Raw genomic sequence first — 27387 nt, 5'->3', positions numbered from 1 at the left:
CTTTAGGAGACCAAGAGATGGCCTAGGAATCCTTGCTGCCCTTAAACACTAAGAAATATGGGCAGAAGGTGACCATCAATGGAAAAGAGATAGAGGCTCTGAGAGACACAGGGGCCAGTGTGACATCTGTCAGGTGTCAGTGGGTGTCTGAAGAGCAGATCATTCCCAATGTACTCCGTCCTGTGGTGGCAGCTGACAGTTCAGTGCGCCTCTGCAAGTTGGCACGTGTTCCATTTGAATGGGGAGGAGTCTCCGGTATATTGAAAGTTGTTGTAAGTGATGCCTTGCCTGTAGATTGTCTATTAGGTAATGACCTGGAGAGCTCTCCATGGAAAGATGTAGAGCACAGGACTCACTTGGAAATGTTGGGCTTGCCTGCGTGGATCTGTGTGACCACACGTGCAATGGCAGCCAGTAAGGGTGGATTAGCAGAACTGGAGCCTGGAACAATGGCCCAGGGACCTGCCAAGAGAGGAAGGGGTAGAGGGCGCGGGAACCCCGCCCCCACTGTTCCCACGGTCCAGGAGGAAGCAGAACCTGAAGGGGATGCCCTGGAACCTACAGGGGAACAGGTGGCCGAACTGGGGGAATTGCCTGAGCTGTCCCAGTGGCAGCAAGATGGTGGTCCCTCCAGAGAGGAATTCTGCCAAGCTCAAAAGGAGTGCCCTTCCCTCATTGGTGTGCGGCAGCAGGCTGCAGACCAGGCAGCAGGCCTGGGGTCCAAGGAACATTTGATCTACTGGGAGGATGACTTACTTTATAGTGAGCCTAAGTTCGCTGAGCCCGGTGCAGCCCGTGTGCTGTGGTACCCGAGCGCTTCAGGAACTTCCTACTGGGTCTGGCTCATGAGGTGCCTCTCGCAGGACATCTGGGGCAAGACAAGACCTATTACAGGCTTGTCACCCACTTCTACTGGCCCCAGATGAAGAAGCACGTCGCTGCCTTTTGTAAGTCTTGCCAAACTTGTCAGGCCAGTAGCAAGAGCGGAGGGAAGTGCGTGGCACCCCTCCAACCCTTTCCTGTGGTGAGCACCCCTTTTGAGAGGGTGGGCATTGACATTGTGGGGCCCCTGGACCCCAAGACATCCTTAGGCAACAGGTTTATCCTGGTCTTGGTGGACCATGCCACCCGGTACCCGGAAGCAGTCCCTCTCAGGACAGTCACAGCCCCTGTGGTGGGCCGTGCCTTAATGGGGATCTTTTCCTGTGTGGGGTTCCCCAGAGTGGTGGTTTCTGACAGGGGTACAAACTTCATCTCTAGGTACATGAAGTCTCTGTGGGAGGTGTGTGGAGTGACATATAAGTCACTTAGAAAGCCTTCATCGTCGCACCAGCGCCTCTAATCTCCTTGTATCCCTCCACTGGCTTCCGGTGCGGAAGAGGATACTGTTTAAGGCCATGACCCTTGCCCATAAGGCCTTGCATGGCAATGGCGCCAAGTATCTCCAGAGGAGGCTGGACTTCTATCGACCTGCACGATCCCTCAGGTCAGAAGCCTTGGCTTTGGCTCGGGTACCACGCATTAAAAAGGCTCGGCTAGGCGGCCGGTCTTTTAGCTTCCTTGCTCCTCAGCTATGGAACTCGTTACCGTTGTCCCTGCGAAACACCGCAAATCTGCTTGTCTTCAGGAAAGACTTGAAAACCTGGTTGTTTGCTGGATAACTTATCCCCTCCTTTGGGCCCCGTTCTGTTATTGTTATGTTTCTTGCTCTTTTCCTTGGTCTGGAGCTCAAAGCGCCGGGACACTCCTTTGGAGTAGCCGTTGCGCTATAAAAGTCCCATTTTAACATAACATAACATAACAGAATCAGCCCATTGCTTTGCGGGCTGATTCTTTCGAATAATTTACCATTGGCATTGCTTGATTTGGCTCATTTTAAAGAGCTGATTTGAGATAAGTTCAAAGTATTATTTTTTAATACTGAGACAAGAGACTTGAGACTATCTTTTTAATAAGAGACTTCCTACATACATGCAACCATTAAGATTAAGTGCAACATTTTTCTAAAGAAGTGATTATCGTGCAACTGCTTTATTTACCTTGCTGAAACTAGATAAAGTAATATTTTATATATACTCACCTGTGTGGTCTCAGTTTGTGGTGGATGGGGGATTACTGTTGTGTTAAGTGCATTTATTACACACATTGCCTTGGGGATAAGCCTGCCTGCTCGCGCCAAGCTACCTTGAGGAAGAGCAGGGCTTATCTACTGTGTGCATTCCTTCACCCTGACTAGAAGCAAGGGTCCCTACTTGGTCTAAGGTACTTACCTCTGCCAATTAGAGACCCCCAGATCTAACAGGACGGAATGAGAGCAATATCGGACTGGATGGCTTTAAATTGCCTCCAGTGCAATGTAGGCAAGACAGAGGTCATGCTGTTCGGGGAGGCCACCCTTCTGTGGTCTCCAGAATGGTGGCCTCTGGATTTGGGACCAGCACCTAGTCCCAAACAGACCATTAAAAGTCTCGGTGTGCGGCTAGACAAGTCACTTTTGCTTAAAGAACATACAAATCAAGTAGCAGGATCCTGTTTTCGGATCATTGGACTGCTACAACGTGTCGTTTCATTTCTATCCGGCACCTATAGGAAAACACTTGTCCAGACGTTGGTAATCAGTAGACTAGACTACTGTAATGGCTTGCTCATCTTGGCCAATGAGGAACAACTACAGAGACTACAAGTGGTCCAGAATACCGCAGCGAGACTTGTTCTCAATGCTCAGCCAAGGACTGCTTCATGTCCACTCCTGGACAAACTCCATTGGTTGTCGGTTAGGCAGCGTATAAAATTCAAAATCTGCTGCACAATACATAAACGTCTGCATGGCAATGGACCTAAATACCTGAAAGAAAAATGTGTCCCCTATAATTCCAGTCGCACCCTGCGCTCCAGTAGTCAGCAACTGCTCCAGGACCCAAGGATTAAAAAAGCTAGACAGGGAGGTCGAGCCCTCTCCTACAAAGGCCCCATTCTATGGAACTCACTACCCCCCACCTTGAAACAAATCACCAATTTTCAATCCTTCAGGAAGACCCTAAAAACGTATCTATTTCCGGCCTGTTAAGATATCACCAGACTGACTCCCTCACAGTTCATGATCATGTCTAGGTTTCTTGTTAAAGCGTAAGCGCGGAGATACCCCTTCGGGGGTCGAGTCCTGCGCTATACAAGAATATAAATAAATAAATAAATAAGAGGTCAAGAGGCGCTGGAATGATGTCAAGTGCAAAACCAAGCAGAAACTCGCAAACAACCGGAAAGCAGCAATACAGACTGGAGGTGGCAGTCCAGTGCCACAGGAGGAGCTGGACTAGATGGAGGAAATGGTGTCCACAGACATCAGTGGGAAGACGGTGGCAGGAGTTGCGAGCCCGGACACTGCTCAACATGACTGGACACAACAGCAACAGGGTGAGTACTGAACAGGGACTGGGGGGACGGGGAGAGATGGGCACAATGTCTCACATGCACAAGTAAGCGTAGCACAGCTGCAGACAAACCATGCCTCAGACCCCCAACTCCCACCAGGAGACCAATGCACCCAAGTATGCAACATCTCAGCACTGTATAAGCACAGAAGCCAGAGACACACCGCATGTAAGGAAAAAGGGGCAGCTAAATCATATTTGCGAGGCGACTCCCCCGCTGAAATCGCCGGAGTCCTGACTTTGCAACAAAAACAACTGTCTAGTCAGAAAGCCTCCAGCGAGCTCGCCCGGGAGTTGAGGCTCATGCGGAGGCACTTTGGGAAATGGAGCGGACGCGTGCGGAGAGAGCATCTGCCACAGCTGCACACCAGCGAGAGGTAGCTGGGTCCCTCAATGCCATAAAGCCCCTCCTCATGGCATTGCTGCCACAAGGCCTGGTGCTGAGCATGCTGCTGCTACCACTCCATCCATATCTCCGGCCCCTGAGGTGTCAGTGCCATACAGTGCGGCAGACATTCCACCTCTGGCCCCGGAGGTGTCACTGCCACACAGTGCAGCGGACATTCCACCTCCGGCTCATAAGGTGTCACTGCCACACAGTGCTGAAGACAGAACACCACCACTCACATGTGAGGCACCTGAAACAGCAGAGGACGAAGATGCGGATGAATCTGCCCTTGTGGTCAGATGGAAGTGGTAACATTCATGTCCGCCATATGGCCTGTTTCTGCTTGGTTCTGCCCTCTGCATCATCCCCTTCCACTGTCCCCGATGCACTCACCTTGGACCTGGACATCGACTGCTATATTCTGTTTGGTCACCAATGACAGAGATATCAGACTGCGGACTGAACTCCTCCTCTACTGATGTACTTGTCATTCACTGAAGGACTCTGGCTGGCCCTCCACGGGCCAATGCTGCAAGGTGGGGTTCACATGGCCCTTTACGGCTCCAGCTACATCACTCCATTTAATGTGAATTAAACATTAATTTTCACAACAATGTGTCATATCTATGATCTTGCAAGTATGGAGGTATGGATGCATGTAGGGTCAATGATTTCACCTTACTCCATGTTGCTCATGTTGTGGAACTGGGTCACAGGGTGATACATTGCTGATTGCGTGCAGTGTCGCTGACACTAGAACGGAGACAAGTGCACTAGTTACTTCCTTGTCCAACTATGGATGGAAGCACGCCCAGAGCCCCGGGGCCATTGTTCACACCCCTACGCTTGACTGGCATACACCAGGCCATGCCACTCCGCTTATGCTCACAGGGGGGCAACGCTACATGTCCCAGGTCTTTACTGTAGGGATCTGCTGCTCACAGGTCTAGTTGTCAGCATGCCACAGCCACTCCCCCATGGCTGGTTCACACCCACCCAACACCCATTCAGCACCGGCGTCACAGGACATGTGACCCTGCTGATATACTTTCTAGACACCATTTCCACTCTGTAACTGGGTGTCTCAGTGTGGGTTTCATTTATGCATGAGGGCCTAGGGTCCTGGCACCTCACATTGCCCAGTGCCGGGGGTGACATGATGGCATCGGCACAGCGGGACTCAATCATAAAGGGTCCATGGCTAGCGGTGCACAGACTTGGTGGCACCGGATACACTCCGGCAGGCACAGGCACAGCAACACATGATGGTGTCTTTCGATGCACTGAGTTAGGGGCACCTTAAGAGCTGAGCAGGAGTGCAGCCTGCGATGATGCGCCGTCCAGGCGGTCCGGAATGGTGGGATTAGTGTGAGCCCTGCTGGACCGCAGTCTAGGCCTGAGCCAATGGGCAGTGTGGGCGCACTGACACGTGGCATCGCCTCACGGTTTACAGAGTTCATATACACCTCTAGGGCGGAGCGGGTGTGCAGCCTACAATGAGGCCGTGTGCACTTATATGTTCTCTGCATAGCACAATCAAGGCCCAGAATCAGGTGTGGGACCTGGTGGCCCGCGGTGCAGGGCTGCATGATGTAGAGGGTGCCATGTCCGCGGGCCCCAGGCTTGGAGCTCCCCCGGCACGTGGTGGGCCCTCTTCGAGACTTGCCAGTGGCGGACGGTGAGCAGTGCGGCCTGGTTGCGCAGGGACAGGCAGTCTCCGCTGGGCTGGGGTGCATCAGCCAGTGTGCGCAGGGGCGGTCAAGCGATGATGGCGTGTGCTACTGTATGGACTCTGCCATTCATGGCAACGGTTTCAGATGAGTGACCTGGGGGACTGCAGTGTGTACCAGCATGTGGTTGGAGACACACCAGTAGCTGCAGGTGAGCAGTGGGGCCTGGGTCCACAGTGTTGGCACTCTCTCTCCCTCTCTTCTCTCCCCCTCTATCTCCCTCTCTTTCTCTCTCCCTCTCTTTCTCTCCTTCTCTCTCTTTCTCTCTCCCTCTCTTTCTCTCTCCCCTCTCTCTCTCTCTCTCCCCCTCTCTCTCTCTCTCTCTCTCTGTCTCTCTCTCTCTCTCTCTCTCTCTCTCTGTCGCTCTCTCTCTCTTTTCTTTGATGGGCACATGACACACCTTCTTATCTGTATTTCTGTCTTGCAGGCTATGACTTACGGAATGCCCAGGGAAGACTACAGTGCCTCTTTATGATTGTTGTTTTTTGTTTAATCTACAATAAAGGTTTTATTTTGATTATATGAGATGAATGTATGTTTCCATTTTTCTGGCCACACTTGTAGATTAGTTGTTGTGATTGTGCAACTTCAGGCGATTTGTTTGGTTCATGGTTTTGTTGAGTTGAAGCGCATTCTCTTTGTCCAAAGGGAGGGGGGTGGCGGGACCGGGGGGAGGGGGTGGCGGTCTGTGTTGTTGCCCTATTGGGGATCCTTGCTGCATGTTCAGTTGCTCTGGGGCATCTGTTGTTCTTCATGTTTGTGTATGGGCTGTGAGAAGAAAGACTGGCAAAGCAGTCAAGCATAACTTTGAGGCAAAGTGTAAAGTACTATATAAGCAGTACTCAAATAGTAATAAAGTGAAAACTCAGCACTTGAAAGCTCAATTAAAAAAGTTATTGAGAATATTTTAATAAATAAAATGACACTACCAAAACTGTAAAGAAGCAATAAGTAGAACAGGAGATGTGAATTTTTAAAGTTTAAATTAAAAATAGGGCCAAAAAGCCTGACTATCCAACCTCGGTTATCTAGTCATGCTAGACCAAATCATACTCAAAAGTTAAGGCTGACCGCAATGGAGCACAGGTCAGATGGAAGGTTTAGATTCGTCCTGTGAAAAGTTTATCAACTGACTTGGAAACTTTTATGGAGGAAACGTGGTCGTTGATGAGTCATCTGTGGGGTACAAGCTGCACATTTGAGCAGAAGTGGGGCTCAATGACAGCGGTGTTGTCCCTGTGTGGTCACTGTCGAAGGTGGGAAAGCTTTGAGTTGGTGAAGTCCTGAGTCGATGCCCCGGAGGGCCTACATGCAGAGCTTCGTCTCCGATTGAATCTCAGTGAAGCGCTTTACATTCAGATTTCGAAACGTTTGCAAGTTGGATCTCCTTTAGACGGGCAGACAAGCAAGCTGAGGCTGGCAGATGTCTTGATGTCATTTTGATGTCATTTACAAGCAATATTGGTCTCTGTAGGTTCTGCAAGCAAAACAATTTGCAAAAGTTTCTAAGTTCTACTTCCTGCAGTTTGGGGAAAGGAGGAGTACACTCTAACACCAGCCAAGGGTTCAGGACCTAAGAGGCACCACTTGGGATATGAAGTCAGTAGAGGCCAGCATCAGGGTTCAAGACAGTTCCAGTTGGAACTGGTCAACAGGGCAGTTCCAAGGAGAGAGTTTTCTGGAACTTTACTTTAGGCGACCCTGTAGCTCAAGCAGGAGGTCAGCCAACTAACCCGTGGATTCACTTCTCAGGTCCTGGATTCAATGAAAGCAGGTTCAGTCTTTTTCATATTCTTCAGACAGCAGGGCAGTCTTTCTTCTGATTCTTAACAGGTCGAGGAATGTTCTTTGAGAGGCCTCTGAGTTTCACATTTATGCACAGTGGATGGAGGGCAAGCCCTTGCCTACCCCCTTAACCAGTTGTGGTCAGTTCCTCTTCACTTATTGGCTGTGGCGCCAGACTGACTAGAGATAAAGGGGAGGCAAGCCAAGATGTGAGACAAGGTAGGCAACCTTAAAAGCACAGGAAGGGGGAGGGCAGAGCCCCTATCCATCCTGTTAATGGAGGAACTCCCTCCCACACCCAGAGCCCACTTGTCCACGGTCCAGAAGTAATATACTTCTCGCTACAGGGGAGCCACCACGGGTCAGGTTACAGGTGAACATTTGTAATTTGTAATTTATATTTATAAAGCGCGTTATCACCAATGGTCTCTAAGCGCTTTGATACAGGGGCCAGCTTAGGGTTGAGGGTGGGGAAAAGGTACTTTACTGCACGCCCCAGGCTTCTTTAAACAGGAGGGTTTTGAGATGTTTCCTAAAAGGTAACAGGAAGTGTTCCTTACGGAGGTTGTCAGGCAGTCTATTCCAGATCTGTGGCATGGCATGGCAGATAAAGCCGTTTGGCTTATAGGCAGAAAAATGACAATGTTTAAAAGTGTAACTTCCAAAATAGTAATATAAAATCTGACTTGACGATTAAGTTGGATTTTAAGTTGATAATTAAATGAGTCCTTGAATCAATTTTCTAGCTGCTGCCACACTGGCACTGACCACTAAATGTTGTTCTAGTGTAACCCAGTATTTTCCTATGAGAGATCCAGCCTTTCCCTAGTGAAAAACGACTTTGCAGGTTTTTCACGACCAGGGCATGTAAAACATTAAATGTGCATGCCCTACTTTTCAAATACCATGCACCCTGCCCAATGAGTATTAGGGGCTGAATGATTTCTAAGTACTAAAACGGCAGGTTTAGACATGACAAATGTTTAGGTGTGCCAGGTTGGAATGAAATTTTAAAACTGCACACCCAGGCTGCAGTGAAGCCCCGAAGACACTCTGAGTGCTGCAGCCCACTAGTAGCATTTAATGTACTGGTTCTGGGTATACTAGTCATTTAGAAACATTTTTCCACTGTCCTGTGGCCATCAAAAACGATTTTTTCAGAAAGAGCAGCAACACTTTGGGTGATACCATGCAAACATTATCATGTCCAACATTTAAGAACAACACCGTATTTAAAGCACCACATGGAATTACCATACTTCATGTCATAAGTGATGTTAAGGGTAGTATGAAAGAGATATTGTACCTGTACTTGTACCTATACCGAAGAAGAATATGAGACACATGCATGACAGGCAAAGGAAAAGTACAAAACAAGTGGATACCCAGGACAGATTATTAGAAGAGTGAGAACATTAATTTAGAGAAGTGTTACTAAAAATAAGAGAGAAGAAGTTAATAACTGTCGCAGTACTAAGATACAATCAAAACGTACAATCAAACTAATAATGAGTTCAAGAACTTGTTATCTAAGAATTGATTGTGAAACCTTAAATAAAGGCAACAGGCAAAGGTTAGAGATACCAATATTTGCATTTAGAACTGTATGTGCAATAGGAAGTATATTAGTAAATATGTATATCAAATCTCCCTCAGAAATGTGGTTGTCTTTATGAAAACATCAAATTAGATCCTTTCTAGACTACTAAGAAAATTAGAAGCGTAAATTTACTAAAAATACAAAGGAGTTTCAATATAGGAATAATATAAGAATATTTCAAAACCATACTAAATTTAGGATTACATTTGAGAATTACATGAATCTATGTTAGTGACTGAACTTTAATCAGAAATGAATGTTAATCAGATTACAAAAGAAGTAAACTCACAAACTATTGAACACCAATCAGCCATGGGAAACTGTAGAAAACCTGTTTCAATAATCAGACATTTTTTTTTTTTAGAAAAGAGAGATTGGAAACATTAAAGTCAAGCGCTGATAATTGCAAGCAATCAGTAGAAAACACTCAGAGATAAGATTCTGATTAACCCAACTAGTCGGAGGGTGGTGCATGAGTTGGCATCACCTTCTTCCTCTTTACAGCAACACACAAAAGACCTGCTGAGGCACAGGCCAGTATAACAAGGGTAGCAAGTAGCCCAATACAAATCAAACTGCAGCATCTGAGTCAGCAGGCGAAGGGTAGAGGAGTCCTAGGATTTTTGCAACAGGAACCCAGCCTTACTGGAAGAGCCTGGAAGCAGAAGCCAAATTATCGAGGGCTTGAGGGACACAGAGTGGAGTGCAATGACTAAAGCACTGAACACAATTGGCATAGGAAGGACAACCAGGCGTGGGCAAACTGGAACAGAGGTGAGATGGGGCAAATCTGCATGACAACAATCAATGGAGGAGGTGCAAATTTGCCAAGCTGGCAAAACTACACCCAGTGAGTTGAAGAGGGGGAGGGATATTGCAAGGTCTTGCAGTGCAGTCAGACCAAGGCTGGGATCTGTCAGTGTAGAAAAGACCATGGCCCATGGAAGAGGGTGCATTGGTTGGCAGGTCGGCAGCAGGTGGCTAACAGTGGGCCTTGATGGCCAAATATGGTTGTGGCCTTATAAAATGATGGTAGTGGGTGTGCTGGGAATACCAGTATAGATTTGCTGAAGAGATTAATGGTAGTCTAGAAGGAGGTCAAACCCAACCCAATGACCTCAAAGATCTGGTGTGACATCCTGGTTCAGTGTAACATGGATTGATCCATTGAAAGACACCCAGACAAATCAAAGGGACAGTGGAGGAATGGAGTCAAGAGGTAGGGGAGCTTGTAATAGAGGACAGGCCAGAACAGTTGCTGCTTTGTACTTCACAGCATGTTCATGAGAAGACACCGAAGAATGGTCCTTAAATGTTTGATACAGTAATTATGTTTTTGAGTTTACACTTGTTCCTGCTGTGAAATCACAGAGTACAATTCAGATGATGTAACCGTAACCTTTTCTGGGTAAGTAATTGAAGGTCACAAGGCCCCTGCTTTACTATACTAATGTTTCTGGGAGATGTTTATTGCTTACATTGCAGAGTGGGTTGTGTACAAGAACAATATCATGTTACTCACTGGATAAGCTGACAACCAACTCCATTAACAAGCCATCAGATATGTGGTTTTATTTGCTAATGAGGATGCCTCTTGTTACAGAACAGGTGGCAATTCCGGACTTCAGTGCAGGAGCCATGGAGAACTGGGGTTTGATTGCTTACAGAGAGACAGCACTCCTGTTTGACCCACTGGAATCTTCAATTGCGAACAAAGAGAGAGTGGTTACTGTGATAGCACATGAGCTTGCTCATCAGGTAGTGCATTTTATTTATTCAAATTTGCTTTCCCTTGAGTTTTGTTTGTTCAGGTATTTCTTAAATTAATACAGATCCTCGAATCACTGTGCTTAGATGAACTTTTGACATAATAACTAACTTTGAAGTTTGACTCATTGCAAAATTCTTGAATTCCTTCTGCCTAAGAAAAATTTGAAGAGACAAATAACATAGCTGCAATGAAATGTACAAATGCATGTTGAGAAAGTTATTGTTCTATTTAATTTTTTCCAAGCTTGTCCTAGTACAACAACTGCAAAATGAGCACAAAACATGACAAAGTAATCGTCATTCCTGTTTGTTGAGAATGGACTATTATATGATGCTGTGAGGAAAATTCTAGAAAAGGTAGACCGGTGATACATAACTATTGGAAACAGTGAATAGAAACATAAATTCAATTCTAAATAATCAACCTATTAGCAAATAGTGCAGATTGAAAAAGGAATATGACATCATGGTTCACACTGCTCGAAAACAGCTAAAATATTGTCTCAGGCAGACATGTACTTACCATTAAACTTTTGCCTTTACTTTACCGGTTGAGGGTGTTATTTAGTTTGTCGGATGTGGTACACTGACTCTCTATTTAGAATGCACACATGAGTATACACTCTAATTAAGCCAGGCACCTATCCACCATTTTTGTATGATTGTTTTTTTACACATATCTTCAGTCAGTAAGTCTTTAAATAGTTTTATAATTTGGTATGTGGTGCAATGCATTGCACTAAGGAAATTCGAGTGTTTAACGTTTTATACTGATCACATGGTAATTGTTAAAAATTGGGCTATTGATTGAAAGGTTGTGAGTCCTTCGTCAAGCCAGCAACCACAATCCTAGTAAGGGAAAGGCTCAAGCAAACCCCAAATTAACCTGTGCTAACCCGCTGGTATCTTGGCACAGAGCATTCAGGCTTAACTTGAAGGCAGTTTGTAAAGTATTTGTGCAAAAGTTCAAACAGTAAAACAGTGAAAACACCACACAAAAAGTTTCCACAGCAGGTTTAGAGAAATAGAATGATTTTTAATAAATAAAATAAGACCAAAATGAAAAAAATCTAATCTGTGGAACCGTAGTTATTACATTTTTAAGTTTTAAGTAAAAATAGCGCCAAACAGCCCAAAGCACCAACAATGGCTAATTGGTTGCCCAAGATTGGGGCATGTTGGAGTACAGGCTGGCTAGAGAGACACAGTTAGGTCCGATGATCAAATTACCTTAAATCCTGATTGCAGAGCGTTACGTGGATCCATGCCGCCAAAGCGATGCATCGTTCTGATGTGCGGCGAGACTGCAGTTTAAGGTCCTGTTGCAGCATCATTGAAGTCTAAAAGAGGGCCTATCATAAGGGGAACTCTTCTGTAAAATGCTCTTCTATCAGCTTATGTTCTCAATAGGCATTAAAGATCTTTGAATGTAGGTCTCCTGAGAGGGGGTGTGTTCATGGGGTGACAGACCATTAGCCTATCTGTCCCCAAACTACGGAATTCTTTGCAAAGGGAATTAAGGATGGAGCCTGATGAGATAAAGTTCAGGAAGATGGTCAATACATGTTTTTTCGTAGTTAGCTCAATTTAGGTTCTGGCTTTAGATTGTGGATGCATATTTACCTCACTTAGCGGTGGTAAGCCTTAGGGTATGGGGTCTGAGGCCCTTTCTTGTATAAATAGCTGTGGTTTGAAGTAAGGAGAAAATTCAAGGACAGGCCTTTGAAGTGCACAGATGTTCTGCCCTCCTTGCTCAGGCTCCAGACTAGCTACAAGGGATATGGGGCCCTTTGTGTGGAGACAGGAGGTGTGAGGCTGGCCTCAGCTCCTACCTCCCATCCTCCCATCTTCCCATCCTGCCAGTGATGGGCAATTTAGTAACAACTAAGCTCCCACTGTGTCTGGCTCTCTAGGAGGAATACACAAGGCCCAACTGCCAACTATACCCATTTACGTGACCAGAGACAGGCTTCAGGCACCAAATGGATAAGGTAACCAAATGCCAACTTCCTAAAAGTTAAAGTATACAAAAAAGTGATGGGTGGAATGCTTGAATTAATCTCAGCCACTAATAATTACACAGGCTGCATCCCGATCCATAGTAATTTTGCACACCACGCCAACTCAGTTTGAAGCCAGTTATATGCCAATCAGTGTTGATCCAGCTCTAACGGGAACAGTCCAGCCTGATCTGCAAAGTCAGGTCCTACTCCTCCCTGAACTGGAGCACAAGGAACCCAGGACCTATTTCACCCTGTTTAGGGGCTCATCAGTGGGGTACAGCTTGCTTCCAGCAACACAGTGTGCATGGGACCCACTTAGGGTGACACATCAAAGTATACAAAAAGAACTGTGCCGCTGTAGCCAAGCTCTACTCTACGAGTGAGCCCATAACTAGGGGTAACCTGTCCTGGACTGCTTGTGTTCTGGTTCAGGCTGAACTGTTCTGATTGCAGCAGGGTCAAGACCGATTTTCCAATAGCTGGCATTTTCAGAATTGTAATTTAGAGTCCAACTTCACCATAAGTTAGGATATTAAATTAGGATTCCAGAGGCAGCAATTATGAGCCAGTTATATCGTCCCATTTGGAAATTGAACTTAAAACATGTAATAAGGTAATTCCAAAGCTTATTCATGTTAGATATAGGCATGCAGTAGAGAAAAGGGAGTTTAGGAATTTTTTTACGACCAGAAGATATAACTAGGGGTGGGCGGACATTTCCGTACCGCCCACGGAATGTGCAGTAATTTGCCCCTTCGTCTTCCTCAAAGAAGGCGTAAAAAAGAGGCAAATTTCCGCACATTCTGGGGCGGAACAGAAGTTGGCCGCCCGCCATATTTAAAAATATTAAAGCCTTAAATAAGATTAAAGACACTTACCTTATAGCAGGGACATCTCTTCCGGGTCTATCGCGCCTTCTTTTTGAAACTGCGCATGCGCGGGAGCCGGCGCATGCGAATTCCTAGTGAGTTTCAAGAAGAAAGCATGTATTTGCAGAGAGGCACGGAAATTGGTTCAATGTCCGTGTCTCCCTGCGAAAGTCCATTAAGCGATTTCCGCCCACTCCTAGATATAACTCTTTAAAGTACATGTCCAACTTTTTAAAAACATTGTACCCTACCCTTTAGGGCTGTCCTGAGCCTACTTCAAGGGTGACTTATATGTATTAAAAAGGAAGGTTTGGACCTGGAAAAATGTTTATCCTGCCAGTTTCATATGATAGTTCAAATCATTAAAGTCTATAAGAGGGCCTATCATAAGGGGAACTCTTCTGTAAAATGCTCTTCTATCAGCTTATGTTCTCAATAGGAATTAAAGATCTTTGAATGTAGGTCTCCTGAGAGGGGGTGTGTTCATGGGGTGACAGACCATTAGCCTATCTGTCCCCCAAACTACGGAATTCTTTGCAAAGGGAATTAAGGATGGAGCCTGATGAGATTAAGTTCAGGAAGATGGTCAATACATGTTTTTTTCCTAATTAGCTCAATTTAGGTTCTGGCTTTAGATTGTGGATGCATATTTACCTCACTTAGTGGTGGGAAGCCTTAGGGTATGGGGTCTGAGGCCCTTTCTTGTATAAATAGCTGTGGTTTGAAGTAGGGAGAGAATTCAAGGACAGGCCTTTTATTTGAAGTGCACAGATGTTCTGCCCTCCTTGCTCAGGCTCCAGACTAGCTACAAGGGATTTGGGGCCCTTTGTATGGAGACAGGAGGTGTGAGGCTGGCCTCAGCTCCTACCTCCCATCCTCCCATCCTCCCATCCTCCCAACCTGTCAGTGATGGGCAATTTAATAACACCTAAGCTACCACTGTGTCTGGCTCTCTAGGAGGAATACACAAGGCCCAACTGCCAACTATACCCATTTATGTGACCAGAGACAGGCTTCAGGCACCAAATGGATAAGGTAACCAAATGCCAACTTCCTAAAAGTTAAAGTATACAAAAAAGTGATGGGTGGAATGCTTGAATTAATCACAGCCACTAATAATTACACAGGCTGCATCCCGATCCATAGTAATTTTGCACACCATGCCAACTCAGTTTGAAGCCAGTTATATGCCAATCAGTGTTGATCCAGCTCTAATGGGAACAGTCCAGCCTGAACTGCAAAGCCAGGTCCTCCCTGAACTGGAGCACAAGGAACCCAGGACCTCTTTCACCCTGTTTAGGGTCTCATCAGTGGGGTACAGCTTGCTTCCAGCAACACAGTGTGCATGGGACCCACTTAGGGTGACACATCAAAGTATACAAAAAGAACTGTGCCGCTGGAGCCAAGCTCTACTCTACGAGTGAGCCCATAACTAGGGGTAACCGGTCCTGGACTGCTTGTGTTCTGGTTCAGGCTGAACTGTTCTGATTGCAGCAGGGTCAAGACCGATTTCCCAATAGCTGGCATTTTCAGAATTGTAATTTAGAGTCCAACTTCACCATAAGTTAGGATATTAATTTAGGATTCCAGAGGCAGCAATTATGAGCCAGTTATATCGTCCCATTTGGAAATTGAACTTAAAACATGTAATAAGGTAATTCCAAAGCTTTTTCATGTTAGATATAGGCATGCAGTAGTGAAAAGGGAGTTTAGGAATTTTTTTACGACCAGAAGATATAACTAGGGGTGGGCGGACATTTCCGTTCCGCCCACGGAATGTGCGGTAATTTGCCCCTTCCGTCTTCCTCAAAGAAGGCGTAAAAAAGGGGCAAATTTCCGCACACTCTGGGGCGGAACAGAAGTTGGCCGCCCACCAACTTTAAAAAGATTAAAGCCTTAAATAAGATTAAAGACACTTACCTTATAGCGGGAACATCTCTTCCGGGTCTATCGCGCCTTCTTCTTGAAACTGCGCATGCGCGGGAGCCAGCGCATGCGCATTCCTGGTGAGTTTCAAGAAGAAAGCACGTATTTGCGGAGAGGCACGGAATGTGGTTCAATGTCCGTGCCTCCCTGCGAAAGTCCATTAAGCGACTTCCGCCCACTCCTAGATATAACTCTTTAAAGTACATGTCCAACTTTTTAAAAACATTGTAGCCTACCCTTTAGGGCTGTCCTGAGCCTACCTTAAGGGTGACTTATATGTATTAAAAAGGAAGGTTTGGACCTGGAAAAATGTTTATCCTGCCAGTTTCATATGGCAGTTCAAACTGCATACAGAGGCTCGGCAGTAGCATGTTTAAAGGGCTACTTAAGCGGGTGCCGTGATCAGTGCTGCAGGACCTGTAATAACATTTACTTTACTGAACCTGGGCACATGTACTACACTTTATTAGGGACTTATACACAATTTAAGTATGTCAATTAGGTATACAACAGTGTTACAATGTTTTAGAAGAAGAGCACAATCACTTTTGCACGGTTAGCAGTGAACATATCCAAAGGCTGCCAAAACTTAAGTCAGCAAGAGGTCTAAAGGCAAAAAGTCGGGGAAACCGCGCCATGTATGCCAGGTCTAACAGCACTTGTAACTGGTCACACAGCGTGTTATAGGCAAGTAGCGAGGTCCAGCTGAATTGAGTAGGCTGCTGCGGTTTATAAGTGCCAGGTTTTCTCATGATGTTAGGAGGGGTACACTTTAACACAGCAAAGGGTTGAAGGACCTCAGGAAAAGCACCTGTTGGTCAATAATCACTGCAAGAGAAACCAGCATACAGGTCCTGGGCAGGTCTAGTTGGAACTGGTCATCTGGGCAGTTGCAGGAAAGGCTTCTTGTTGTTTGTTGTCTCCCTATAGCTTGAACAGGAGGTCACCCTTATGACTCTTGCAGTCCACTTGTTTGACAGGGGTACAAGAGGTAGCGGGTACAGCCCTGTAGGGCTCTTCTCAGGCCTCAGACAACAAGTTCAGTCCTCTTCTGATCTTCTAAAAGTCCAATAAGTGTTCTGAGGACATTACTGGCAATGCTACATTTATTCACAGAAGGCATTTAGTAGTATTAATGTTAGGATTTTGTCTTAAGTTTGACTTAAGACAGACTCAAGACAGTCTTCAGACAAACTAAAGACAAACTTAGGACACACTTAAGACAGACTTAAGACAAACAAGACAGACTTAAGACAGACTTAAGACAGACTTAAGACAAATTTAAGACAAAATACTAACTTTACTACTACTACATGCCTTCTGTGAATACCAAAAGTAGTAAGTTTAGGATTTTGTCTTAAGTTAGTCCTGTGAATCGGGCCCGTTAAATGTAATATTGAAACCCAATATTTTCTATGGAACAGCCAGACTTGCCACAGTGAAAATAGCTATGGGGCATACTGTACTGATATATCTAATATTACATTTATGTGTCCTACTTTTAAATACCATGCACTCTGCCTTATAGGCAGTAAGGAATACTCAAGGGTCACTTGTAAATATTTCAAAGGTTTTGACTGATAAAAAGGGGGTATTTTGACAGGTCGAATTTGCAGTTTAAAACTGCAATACCCAGCTACAAATGGTAGGCCTGCACTCATGTTTAAACTGTTACTTAAGTGGATGGCACAATGGGTTCCACAGCCCACTGGCAACATTTAACTTACAGTTCCTAGATCGACATTGTACCATATAATAAGGACTTATCGGTGGCCTAAGTAAATCAATTGGTGATATACTAATTTCATCATGATGAATGGGGGAGCACAATCATTTTACCACTGATGAGCAGGGGTAAAATTCACAGAGTTCTTTAGCCACCAAAACAGTCAAGACAAAAATCTGTGGCTACCACACACAAAACACGGCTATTTCCTACATCTCTCTTTTCCTTTAATGAAAGTAATCACTACCACCGAGGATTATGTCATGTGTGATCTTTAAAATAGATATGAATATAAAAATTAGCAGTTGTATAACAAGGATGTCAACTGCAAACAGATTCACCTTAATGTGATGCAGAGCCACTGTGAATGGAAAACATTATTCAAATAGGGAAAGAATGGTATAAAGGCGTATTTATCTTGACATAGGAAAGTTTTGCTGAAAGCGTTGTATAAAGCCATCATGAACGTAATGTGAAGGCAATCAACACCACCTTGGATTAAGTCATGTGTGCACTTTATAATGAGTATAGATAATTAAAAAATAAAAGTTTCTTGAAGGGCCTGTAGACTACTAGTATTTCTAACATAGTGTTCTGCAGATAGCCACTGGAATGTAAAAGGTATTCATGAAGAAAAGGCCTATATGGGGGTATGTATTTTGAACTGATCCGATCTCTGATGAAAGCATTGCCTGATGTTATTCCTTATTTATTTCTCACAGTTTCTGTGAAGAAGTGGTTTATTGTTTGGGTTTGGTGGTAGTCCACCTCAAGTAATAAAGTCACTAAATTGGCAAATTCAGTCCAAGATTTCAGTAATTTGAATCTGAGCTAGCTATGGACCAGAACAGAAAGACTTGACTTAAAAAAAGAGAAAGAAATGTAATAAGCAAAATCACACCAAAACATCAACAATGTAATAATTAGAGCCAGATGTATGCATTTTTAAAGCTTTAAATGGAAAAAATGCCAAGAAGCTTACAGTGGCAATATTAGTGGCTGTAGACCAGGACCTAGTTGTGGTCTGAAGCAAACCACGATTCAGCGCAGGTCGGATAAAACGATAAGATTGGCCCTGCTAGGGCCTAGAAGTAGGGAAGCTCATAAAAATGTATATGGCCCAATCTGAAAAGGGATTTTGTTGTTTTTCTGAGGAAAAAATCTTCACCACTTGGAACAAATCTGAAGTTTGATCCAATACTGTGGATTTGCCAGCCTGATACTTTTCAAAGATTGGTCACTTGGCTCCAAAAGTTCTTTTGGTGCCCAAGAACCCCAGGTGTACACTTCCAAGGCCCCTAAGAACATAGGGGAAGCACCTGGAGACTCATATGGTGTTAGGCAGAGTGTAATAGCTAAGGGCATTCCAGGTTTAGTTGTTAATGGTCAGCTGAGATTCTTTACAGGAATGTCCTCTTCAAATTTGTTATGGACAGGGGTCAGCCTTATGATCCTTGAGTATCTATCACTGTTGGTCTATGCAAGCACTGCATATGCGCCACAGTCCTTTTGCATGGAGCCGATTAAGTTTGACAAAATGAAGCGGATATGCACAGTCTTCCAGGATACCCATGCCAACGTGTCCAGCCCACAGAGGAACTTGTGCTCCTTAAAACCTTGCACCTGTGCCCACTAACCATGCCTCCATGAATGGAACACTGTGAACCACATGATGCAGCAAGCTAGCAGCTCTCTGTGATTCTGCTCTGCACCGGTGATCATGGTCATCCATTAGCGCTTTATTGTAGGTATAAGCAGCAATCCATTTTGGGTACTTCTCTGTTCTAAGCTAGCCCTCTCAACTACCCACCATACAGCGGCTGCCACATGTGTGCTCTCCCTGGGCTCACCATGGTAGCCAACTCCATGAAGATGATCCTAAACTTCGCACATGGAAAAGGGCGCCATCCCCCAGTGCCTCCAAGACTCTTTACCTGACCTTCACAGTCAGCTATGAACTCAGTGACCTCAGCAAGCTACACCATGCCACCTAAATCTGGGAGTTCAGTCCTCCTAATATCTATTCTCAAGTCCAGCAGAAGGCTGGGGAAAGAACTACTATTTAATGTTCATAAACCTGTATGTGTGGCATACGCTAGGATCCTTCTAGTTCCTCGCTCACCAGTAGAGTAAAGGATCTCAGAGCCCATGACCTATTTTGCAGTAGTTCCTGTTTGCCTTACTGGAAACATGGACAAAATGCCATGTGCCAGGGCATTTTCAAAATGGCGAAATACTTCTACCACACTACACTTGAGTTCCGAGGGCTGGGTTTGTGTTTAGGAGTATCATAGGTCAATCACCAGTGTTCTTTCAACTCTAATACTAAAATCCAGTTTGAAGCAGGCAGTGTACCCACAACAAACCCAGAGATGGAACTCTTCTAGGAATAAAGCACAGCTCTTAAGCCACCAGACAGGGGATACACAGGAATTGTCTCAACATCATGTTCACTCCCTTCCAAATATGCCCTAAATGTTGTATGTGGCTCAACAGAATTACCAAGCGGGATTTGATGGTTTAGTGTCACAGGAAGCCCACAGCCCCCACTCTGCTTTTTCTGTGGAGCACAGAGGTACTATCTCTGCCTCTTCAGATCAGCTCATTGTATGCAGCTGGACACCTTAGCCACACCTTATTCAGGCCATGTACAGTCTGGGAATAGCTGGACGGACTTCAGCATTGAACTGGAGTTTTAATAATTATTTGTGAGAAAGAGGATTATTAGTTGAATTGTGTGGCAGTCCTTTTCTATTAATAATGGCACTATTCCTGACGAGTTCCAGTTAAGTCTTAATTTAAACCTGAACTCTACTCTTGGTAGCTTTAGAACAGAGCAGACAGGCTTAAGATAGGAGAAAAATTTAAAGAATGCATTAGCACAAAAAAGTAGAAAACCCAACACAATAGAAATTTGTTAGGGCCAAGTCTAACAAAATTGCACTCTAATTTATATAGATAGAAGAAATGTAATGAACAAATTGACTCCAAAATGTCAGATGTTGGGGAAGGGAGATATGATTGTTCAAAGTTTTCGATGTTTCTAGCAGCAAAAAAGTGCAAAGCGCCAATGATAGATATTTGATTGTGCAAAACAGGGTGAAAGTCAAAAGTTAAGGCTGACCATGAAGGAGCACGGGTTGGTCTGGTGGAAAGTTAACATTGTGACTAAATCTTTTTTCTGGAGAAAAATCTCATTGACAGGGTCTTCAGCGGGTCAGCCTGCAGGTTGGATCCGATGTGGGGCTTGTCATCAAGGGCAGGAAAAATCTGAGTGGGCGAACTCTAAAGTCTGTACGCACAGAGGTCTTGTGGGTGGTTGGGTACCACAGAAAATCCACCTCAGTTAAATCCCTATATGTTCACACTTAAAAACGTATCTAAAAGTCAAACTTCTTCCTACGGGGAACACCAGCAAAGTGAATCCCACCTTGCGTTCTGGTGGTAGCCACTGGTTCTTTTGGCAAAAAGTTTGAAAAAGGTTTCTAACTGTCCAGTCTTATGTTCTTGAAGGGGAGAAGAGTATGCTCTAACACCAGGTAAGGGTGCAGGACTTTTTGGGAAAAACTTGGGGGTTAGAAGCTTACCAGAACCATCACCAGGGTCCAGGGCAAGTCCAGTTGAAATTGGTCAACTTGGATAAACAGTTTCTTGGGTTTCTTGCAGCTTTTGTGTACCTGGAGCTTTAAAGGTGATTGCCCAACTAGCCCCAAGAGACTACTCTTCAGTCCTCGGTATAAGTGAAAGCAGGTCCAGCCCTTCAGGTCCCTTCCACAGTTTACAGTAAGTTCAGTCATATTTATGAAGTCATGATTAGCAGTGCAGTTCTCCTTCTGTCTCCCACAGGCCCAGAAGTGTTCTGAAGAAGGTATGAAGGGGTACGATATTTTTTCCATTTCCTGAGAGCAATTTACACCTCCATCAGACTGTTAGGTAACAGATTGGGATTTAATCTGAAAGGCTGATAAAATAAAATGCCAATGTTCTAAAAGTGTAATTTAAAGAAAAGTAATTTAAAATCCAACTTTACCATCAGATTGCATTGTAAATGCCTATTAATATGTCATGAACTCATGGTTCTAGCGCTAAATTTATACATTAAAAGGGCATTGATTTCACCCATGACTTTTCTATGTGAGAGCCACCCTTACCAGAGTAAAAACTACTTCAGAGATTTTTTCACTGCCTGGACTTGTAAAACTTACATACACATGTCCTACTTTTTAAATACCATGCACCCTTCCCTGTGAGCATTTAGGGCCTACCTTAGGAGTGACATATAGGTACTAAAAAGGAAAGTTTAGGGCTGGTGTAGGGATTATTTTGCAAGGTCGACTTTGTGGATTTCCATCTGCAAACTCAGGCTGCAGTTCCATTGTCACTTTAGTAGTGGCACAAAAGCTGCAGCAGTCCACTAGTAAAATTGAACTTACTATTCCTGGGTACAATAGGTGCCATATACTAGGGACTTGCAGCTAAAATAAATATGCCAGTCAGGGATTAGTGAATACTTCATGTTTTTAGGGAGTCAGGGCACCTACGCTGTGCACTGGATAGCACCAAGCCCAGTGTTCAAAATCTCCACACATCAGCAGCATCAGTCCCAAAATTGGTGGGTGAGCATGCAAAAAGATATATATTAAAAATAGTTTGATTATTTTTCTCTCTGATCTCGTTCCTGAGATAGCAGTATTTCTGTTATGTCTGTACTCTTGTTTTCTAAATAGGACAGCTTGGCCTACCACAGTGAAAATAGCTTTTAGGGTTTTGTCAATTAATCAAACTGTCCCTTCATAGAACGCACTACTCACCTGTGAGGGTCTCAAGGCGATGGAAGGGAGGGGGGGGAGTAATGCTGCTACAGCTCGAACAGCCAGGTCTAGAGGAGTCTTCTGAAGATCAGCATGTCCTGGGTCTGTCACAGGTGGATGGGGAGGGTGCTCCATGTCATGGCGGCGAGGTGGGAGAATGATCTGCCGCTGGTGGTCATTCGGTGAATGCATAGAACCAGAGCGAGGTCAGCGGAATTCAGCAACAAATGGGAGTGACCAGGCAAAAAGGGGTATTTTCTCACAGTTTCTTTCATTAATCTTCCAATATACTCTAACTGCTCTTTGGTTGTGTTATTTCTTTTCAGTGGTTTGGAAATCTTGTGACTCCAAAATGGTGGAGTGATGTCTGGTTGAAGGAGGGCTTTGCATCCTATGTTGAATACTTGGGCGTTGATCATGTTGAACCATCCTGGAATTTTGTAAGTTTGCAGAATAACATTAACAATTGCATTTAACTACATGCTACAGAAATACTAAAGAGAGATCTTTCATGTACTAAGATGACCCATGTCTATATGCCTCCTGAGAAATCTGTTTTGCTAAACAAAATCGATGTTCAATTGTATGTTTTATTTAAATGGCAAATGGAAATGTCTACAAATGAAGTGTAGCATGCAAAGAATTCTTACTGTGGGTGATGCACATATTGTTTAGGGAAATATTAGTGCTAGTTGTGTGCTAACAAATGGTGCAAGTTAAACATGTCTGACTGCTGTGTGAATATGAGATTTGCTGTGCATCTATGGACAATGCTCTGTTGCAATATTACACCATTATATCGTTATGTTTGTGTGTCTTAAACTTGCTCTCCAAATCCAATAACTCAATTTAACTGCACATAATGACTCAAATACACTTGGCAATATTCTGTATTTAATACAGAATAAAACTTCAACAAAGAGGAAGATCACTGCAGGGAGTTTAGCTTCTTAAAGGGAAAACCAATCTTAGCAATAGTGGAAATAAATAATCACATAAATGTGAACTGCAAGGCCTAGAATTTTACTTGCATTAGAACACACACACATTTCTCTCAATTATGCAAGTCTTGGTGACAATTTATCATACCACTCTTACTTTCCACAACTTCACATTTTGTGTGTTGCTGGAGCACCACTAGAGCCCCACATATTGCTACAAAGTCATCAATGTTTTATAGGACGAAGCCAACTAACCAGAAAAGGTCCGGTGAGAGGGTGCAAGAGTGAAAACTTAAAAGTCACTTTTGGAGTTACCACATGAACTAGGTCCCCTATGTTTCCCTGAAGGAGTGGCCTGGAAATGGGCATACCTGTGAGAAGGTTATACACCCAACCAACTGATCCCTCGGTTAGAGCCCCAATTACAAACAATCTCACACATTCGGGTAGGAAATGCTAGAGTGGCCCTATGGTCTGTAAATGACTCTACAATACTAATGATGAATAACTCGGATTCATGATCAGTTATAAAAAAGATTACCAACACATTCATCACTAATAGGCAACCACTAGTTTAAAACTTGGCAATTCCATCTTTGGCAAGAACCGGAGTCAGAGAGAAGAGATGAAAGATGAACATTAGACTATATGGCTACTGATGAAGAGCAGCACCCATACCCCAGTAGAATCCAGGGGGCATATGTGCATCTGATTGACTTGTGAAAAGATTTAGCTTTGGACATGATTCAATCTTCCGAAAAGTGGGCTAAACACTAGTGAAAATATGCAGATATCCTAGGACCGGTTTCAGGGTTTCACCCCTCATCAGCCAGGGTACCTTAAATCCAGTGGCACAGGGAGCCCTGGACTCACGTCTGGGCATACCTGGCGCACTTAGGGCAAGAAATCAAAAGACACACAATTGCCCAGACGTGGGTCCCGGGCTCACTGTGCAACTGGATTCAACCTGGGGGGCGTTGACAATCAGTTGGGCAGAGGCATTTTGGATGCGTCGTAGTCGTCGTAGGTGTTTGGCTGGGATTCCTCCGTAGAGTGCGTTGCCGTAGTCCAGTCTGCTGCTGACGAGGGCCTGTGTCACCGTTCTTCTTGTTTCGGTCGGGATCCACTTGTAGATCCTGTGGAGCATGCGGAGGGTGTTGTAGCAGGAGGAGGAGACTGCGTTGACCTGCTTAGACATGGAGAGGGAGGAGTCATCCCAGGCTGAAGGGGTGGGTCCGAGGATGAGGACCTCCGTCTTGTCCGAGTTCAGCTTCAGACGGCTGGTCCTCATCCAATCTGCGATGGCCTTCATTCCCTTGTGGAGGTTGGGCATGGCGGTGTGTGGGTACTTGGTGAGGGAGAGGATTAGCTGGGTGTCGTCAGCGTAGGAGAAGATGTTGAGGGCGTGATGGCGAGCCACTTGTGCGAGGGGGGCCATTTAGACGTTGAACAGCGTTGGGCTGAGGTATGAGCCCCGGGGGGCGCCGCAGATGATGTCGGTGGCTTCGGACCGGAAGGGTGGGAGGCTCTCTTGACCAGGATGAATGTTTTGATTTCTTCTGCATTCTGTCCATCAATTGTGTTTCTTTAGCTTGCCTTATTGTGCAACACACCTACAGACTAGCTAATTATCCCACCCGTTCTGGTGACAAATGGGCCCTGGGACAGGGGGTAGCATTCTCCCGGTCTGGAGAAAGACGGGGTTGCATATCGAAGGCGACAGATGCTTTGAAGCCTCTGGCCTTGGTATGCTAAATCAGTAGCCATCCTACTGGAGGAGGTGTGATCACCTTCTTCTGGAGCAAGAATTGTTCCTGATCTCAGAGAGTCTTGGATCTCGTGACCAGGGAGTCAGAAACTCAGGCTGGAAGAGCCCAGCACATTAAAAGACTAGTAGATTTCAGGGAGTACCTATAAGGTGCCCTCTGGGTGCATGTCATGATAAATCCAACGCTGACATCATGTAACTGGTAAACTAGTATTGACCAGTGCCCTGTACATATGCTTAAGATGGCATTCTGATCACTTGCAATGTTGTGGCAATGGAAATAAACATCACATAGTCATATCTGCTCATTCAGGTCCATACCTGAATGAGCAGATACATCACATATAATATGATGCACCCTCCCGTAGGGCTCTAAGGCCTGCTGTAGGTGTGGCTTATATATAGTATATGTAGTGTGCATGGGCATGGCACACTGGGAGTGTGTCATGTCATGTTTTCAAAATGGTTTGCATCATTTCACATACTCTGCATAGGCAGGCTGCATGCAGTTTTTGTGTGGGTCCCTTTGGTTGGCACAATGCATGCTAAAGCCCATAGAGACCTTCTTTAGTACCCCTGCCCTTGGTACTAGAGGTACCATTTACTAAGGCATACAGGGGTGCCTGCGTCCTTGCCGATTGGGTTAAAAGTATACATTTACCTCTTTTAAGGAAAAGAAACCTGACACTGGAACTGGGGGCTGCGTTAGCAGAGAGCCAGCGCACTTTTAATCGAAAAGCATCAGTACTAGGGCAAAAAGTGGGGGTGACCATGCCAAGAAGGGGTACTTGCCCACAGTCACTCTGCAGGGTGTAACACTGCATTGGATGCGGAGAGGGTTTTAGTCTGGAGCTGCAGGGCTCTGCTTCCCTTGGCATTGGATTCTGTAAAGCATTCATTGAGGAGCTGTGCTCTGCGCCACTCTACCTGCAAATTGATGTTGTCTCCAGTCGGGAGCTGGGCGGTGCGGCTCTACAAGGTTCTGCAGATGTTATGTCTGGGGATACTTTTGGTGAGGAGATGTGCGGCTCTACGTGACTTTGCATCACTCTTCATCGGGTCTTGTGAAACCTTCAGTTAGGAAAGGGGCTGTACAATCTTGACTCTAGCCAAGCGTCCAGGACCTCGAGGACAACACTTGGGAGTCAGGACTCACCCCCACATAAGCGAGCAGAGTGGGATAAGGTCAGGTCAGGCCAAGTTATGTCTAGTCAGATGGGTAGTTGAAGGTAAAGAGCTTATTGAGTCGCTTGAGCTCAAACAGAAGGTCAGCCAACTAATACTTGAAGTCAAATCTGGGGTCCTGGTTTCAAGGTTAGCAAGTCTAGTCTTCCTTGAGGTTTCAGACAACAGGGCAGTCCTTCTTCCGATCTTCACATATCCAGGAGTGTTCTGATTTTAGGGTCCTGGGATGCCATTTCTATGCACAGTGTCAGACTGCTGGTGGGGAACACCCCTTTGTCTAACTCTCAAAGTGGTTCTGGTCAGTTCTTCCCTTTCCCCTTTGGTTTTGCTCTAGCTTTGCTAGTGAAATAAAGAGCAGGTATGCAGGCCCAGCTGTATCTGCCAGTAACAAGGTAAGCTTCTTTTGGAGTCCATAAGAGTTGGGTAGTGTTCCCAGGCTACCCTTTGTAGTGTAATCAGGCCAGGGCTACAGTTCCTCCAAAGTCATTCTATAAGGAATACCCCCACCTTTCCTTTCCAAACCTAGGATCTTTGACCACTGTCTGAGAGGAATACACATCATAGCACAGCACAGGAGAGCGATTAACAGTGAGGGGAACCTGGATACTGGTGGAAAGGCACATTTGACATAAGCAGGAAAATGCCAACTTTCTAAAAGTGATATTTTAAAAATATTTATTTAAAATCCAACTTGACTATGCCGTTGGATTTTAAATTTCTATTTCAATGAATCCTTGAAGCATTTTTCTAGCTAGTCTCAGAAAACAAAAAGTCTGCGGGAAATAGCACTCAAAATGGGTTCACCAAAATAGGGTAGTGAAGACAAAAAATCAGGAGTACAACCACGCAAAAGAAGGTACTTTCCAACAAGTGTCCCCATAGCAGAAAGCAGGGAGAATTACTCACGCTTTTGGGATTCCTCATCACTAATGCAGAGTCTCAGGCCACTTTTCTACCACAAAATCAATTTCCTATAGGGAGATGGACCACTGCAACAGTTTTGGATTTTCGCCCCTAATGTACATTAGCCCTCTGAGGGGTCTGAACCTATTAGTGTGTTTTAAGCCGGTATTGCTTCAACCTCAGTGCTCAGACCACTATAAATGCTTCCCTCCTAATTGCACTACATATCTGTTCCCTGGGAGGTAGCCTCCTATTGATGAAGGCTACAGGATGGTCCAAGCCCTAATCTGCTGTGATAAGAGAGAATTCATACCATGCTCTGAAGCATCTGTCTGGACTAGAAATTCCTTGGAAAAGTTGGTTGCCTTGAGCACTCTTGCTGTGCAAATGGTCTCCTACAGGGTATCAAACAATTTCAGGCACACCTACGTCCAGATTACCTTCTTGGTCTGCTTTGGGGAAGTCAGCTCAGTTAAGGGGGTAACAATGGTGCAAAATTTCTTAATAAATCTCCTCTGGTGCCCATTGAGACCTAAAATGATTTTACCTGG

At 44.9% G+C, this 27387-nt stretch overlaps 1 protein-coding gene across 1 annotated transcript in view; it reads left to right on the top strand.

The window, feature by feature from the left end:
* Positions 1-27387, top strand: part of LOC147733562 (aminopeptidase N-like) — a 474314-nt gene that overhangs the window by 108199 nt on the left and 338728 nt on the right. Inside the window, exons 5-6 of the mRNA XM_086958149.1 lie at positions 10538-10692; positions 22366-22479. Coding sequence (XP_086814275.1) covers positions 10538-10692; positions 22366-22479 — 269 coding nt within the window. The remainder of the gene's footprint in view (positions 1-10537; positions 10693-22365; positions 22480-27387) is intronic.

This window comes from Lissotriton vulgaris, chromosome 2_1 (genome assembly GCF_964263255.1).
Source record: "Lissotriton vulgaris chromosome 2_1, aLisVul1.2, whole genome shotgun sequence".
NCBI classification, from domain to species: Eukaryota; Metazoa; Chordata; class Amphibia; order Caudata; family Salamandridae; genus Lissotriton; species Lissotriton vulgaris.
This window is presented reverse-complemented; position numbering and strand designations above follow the sequence as displayed.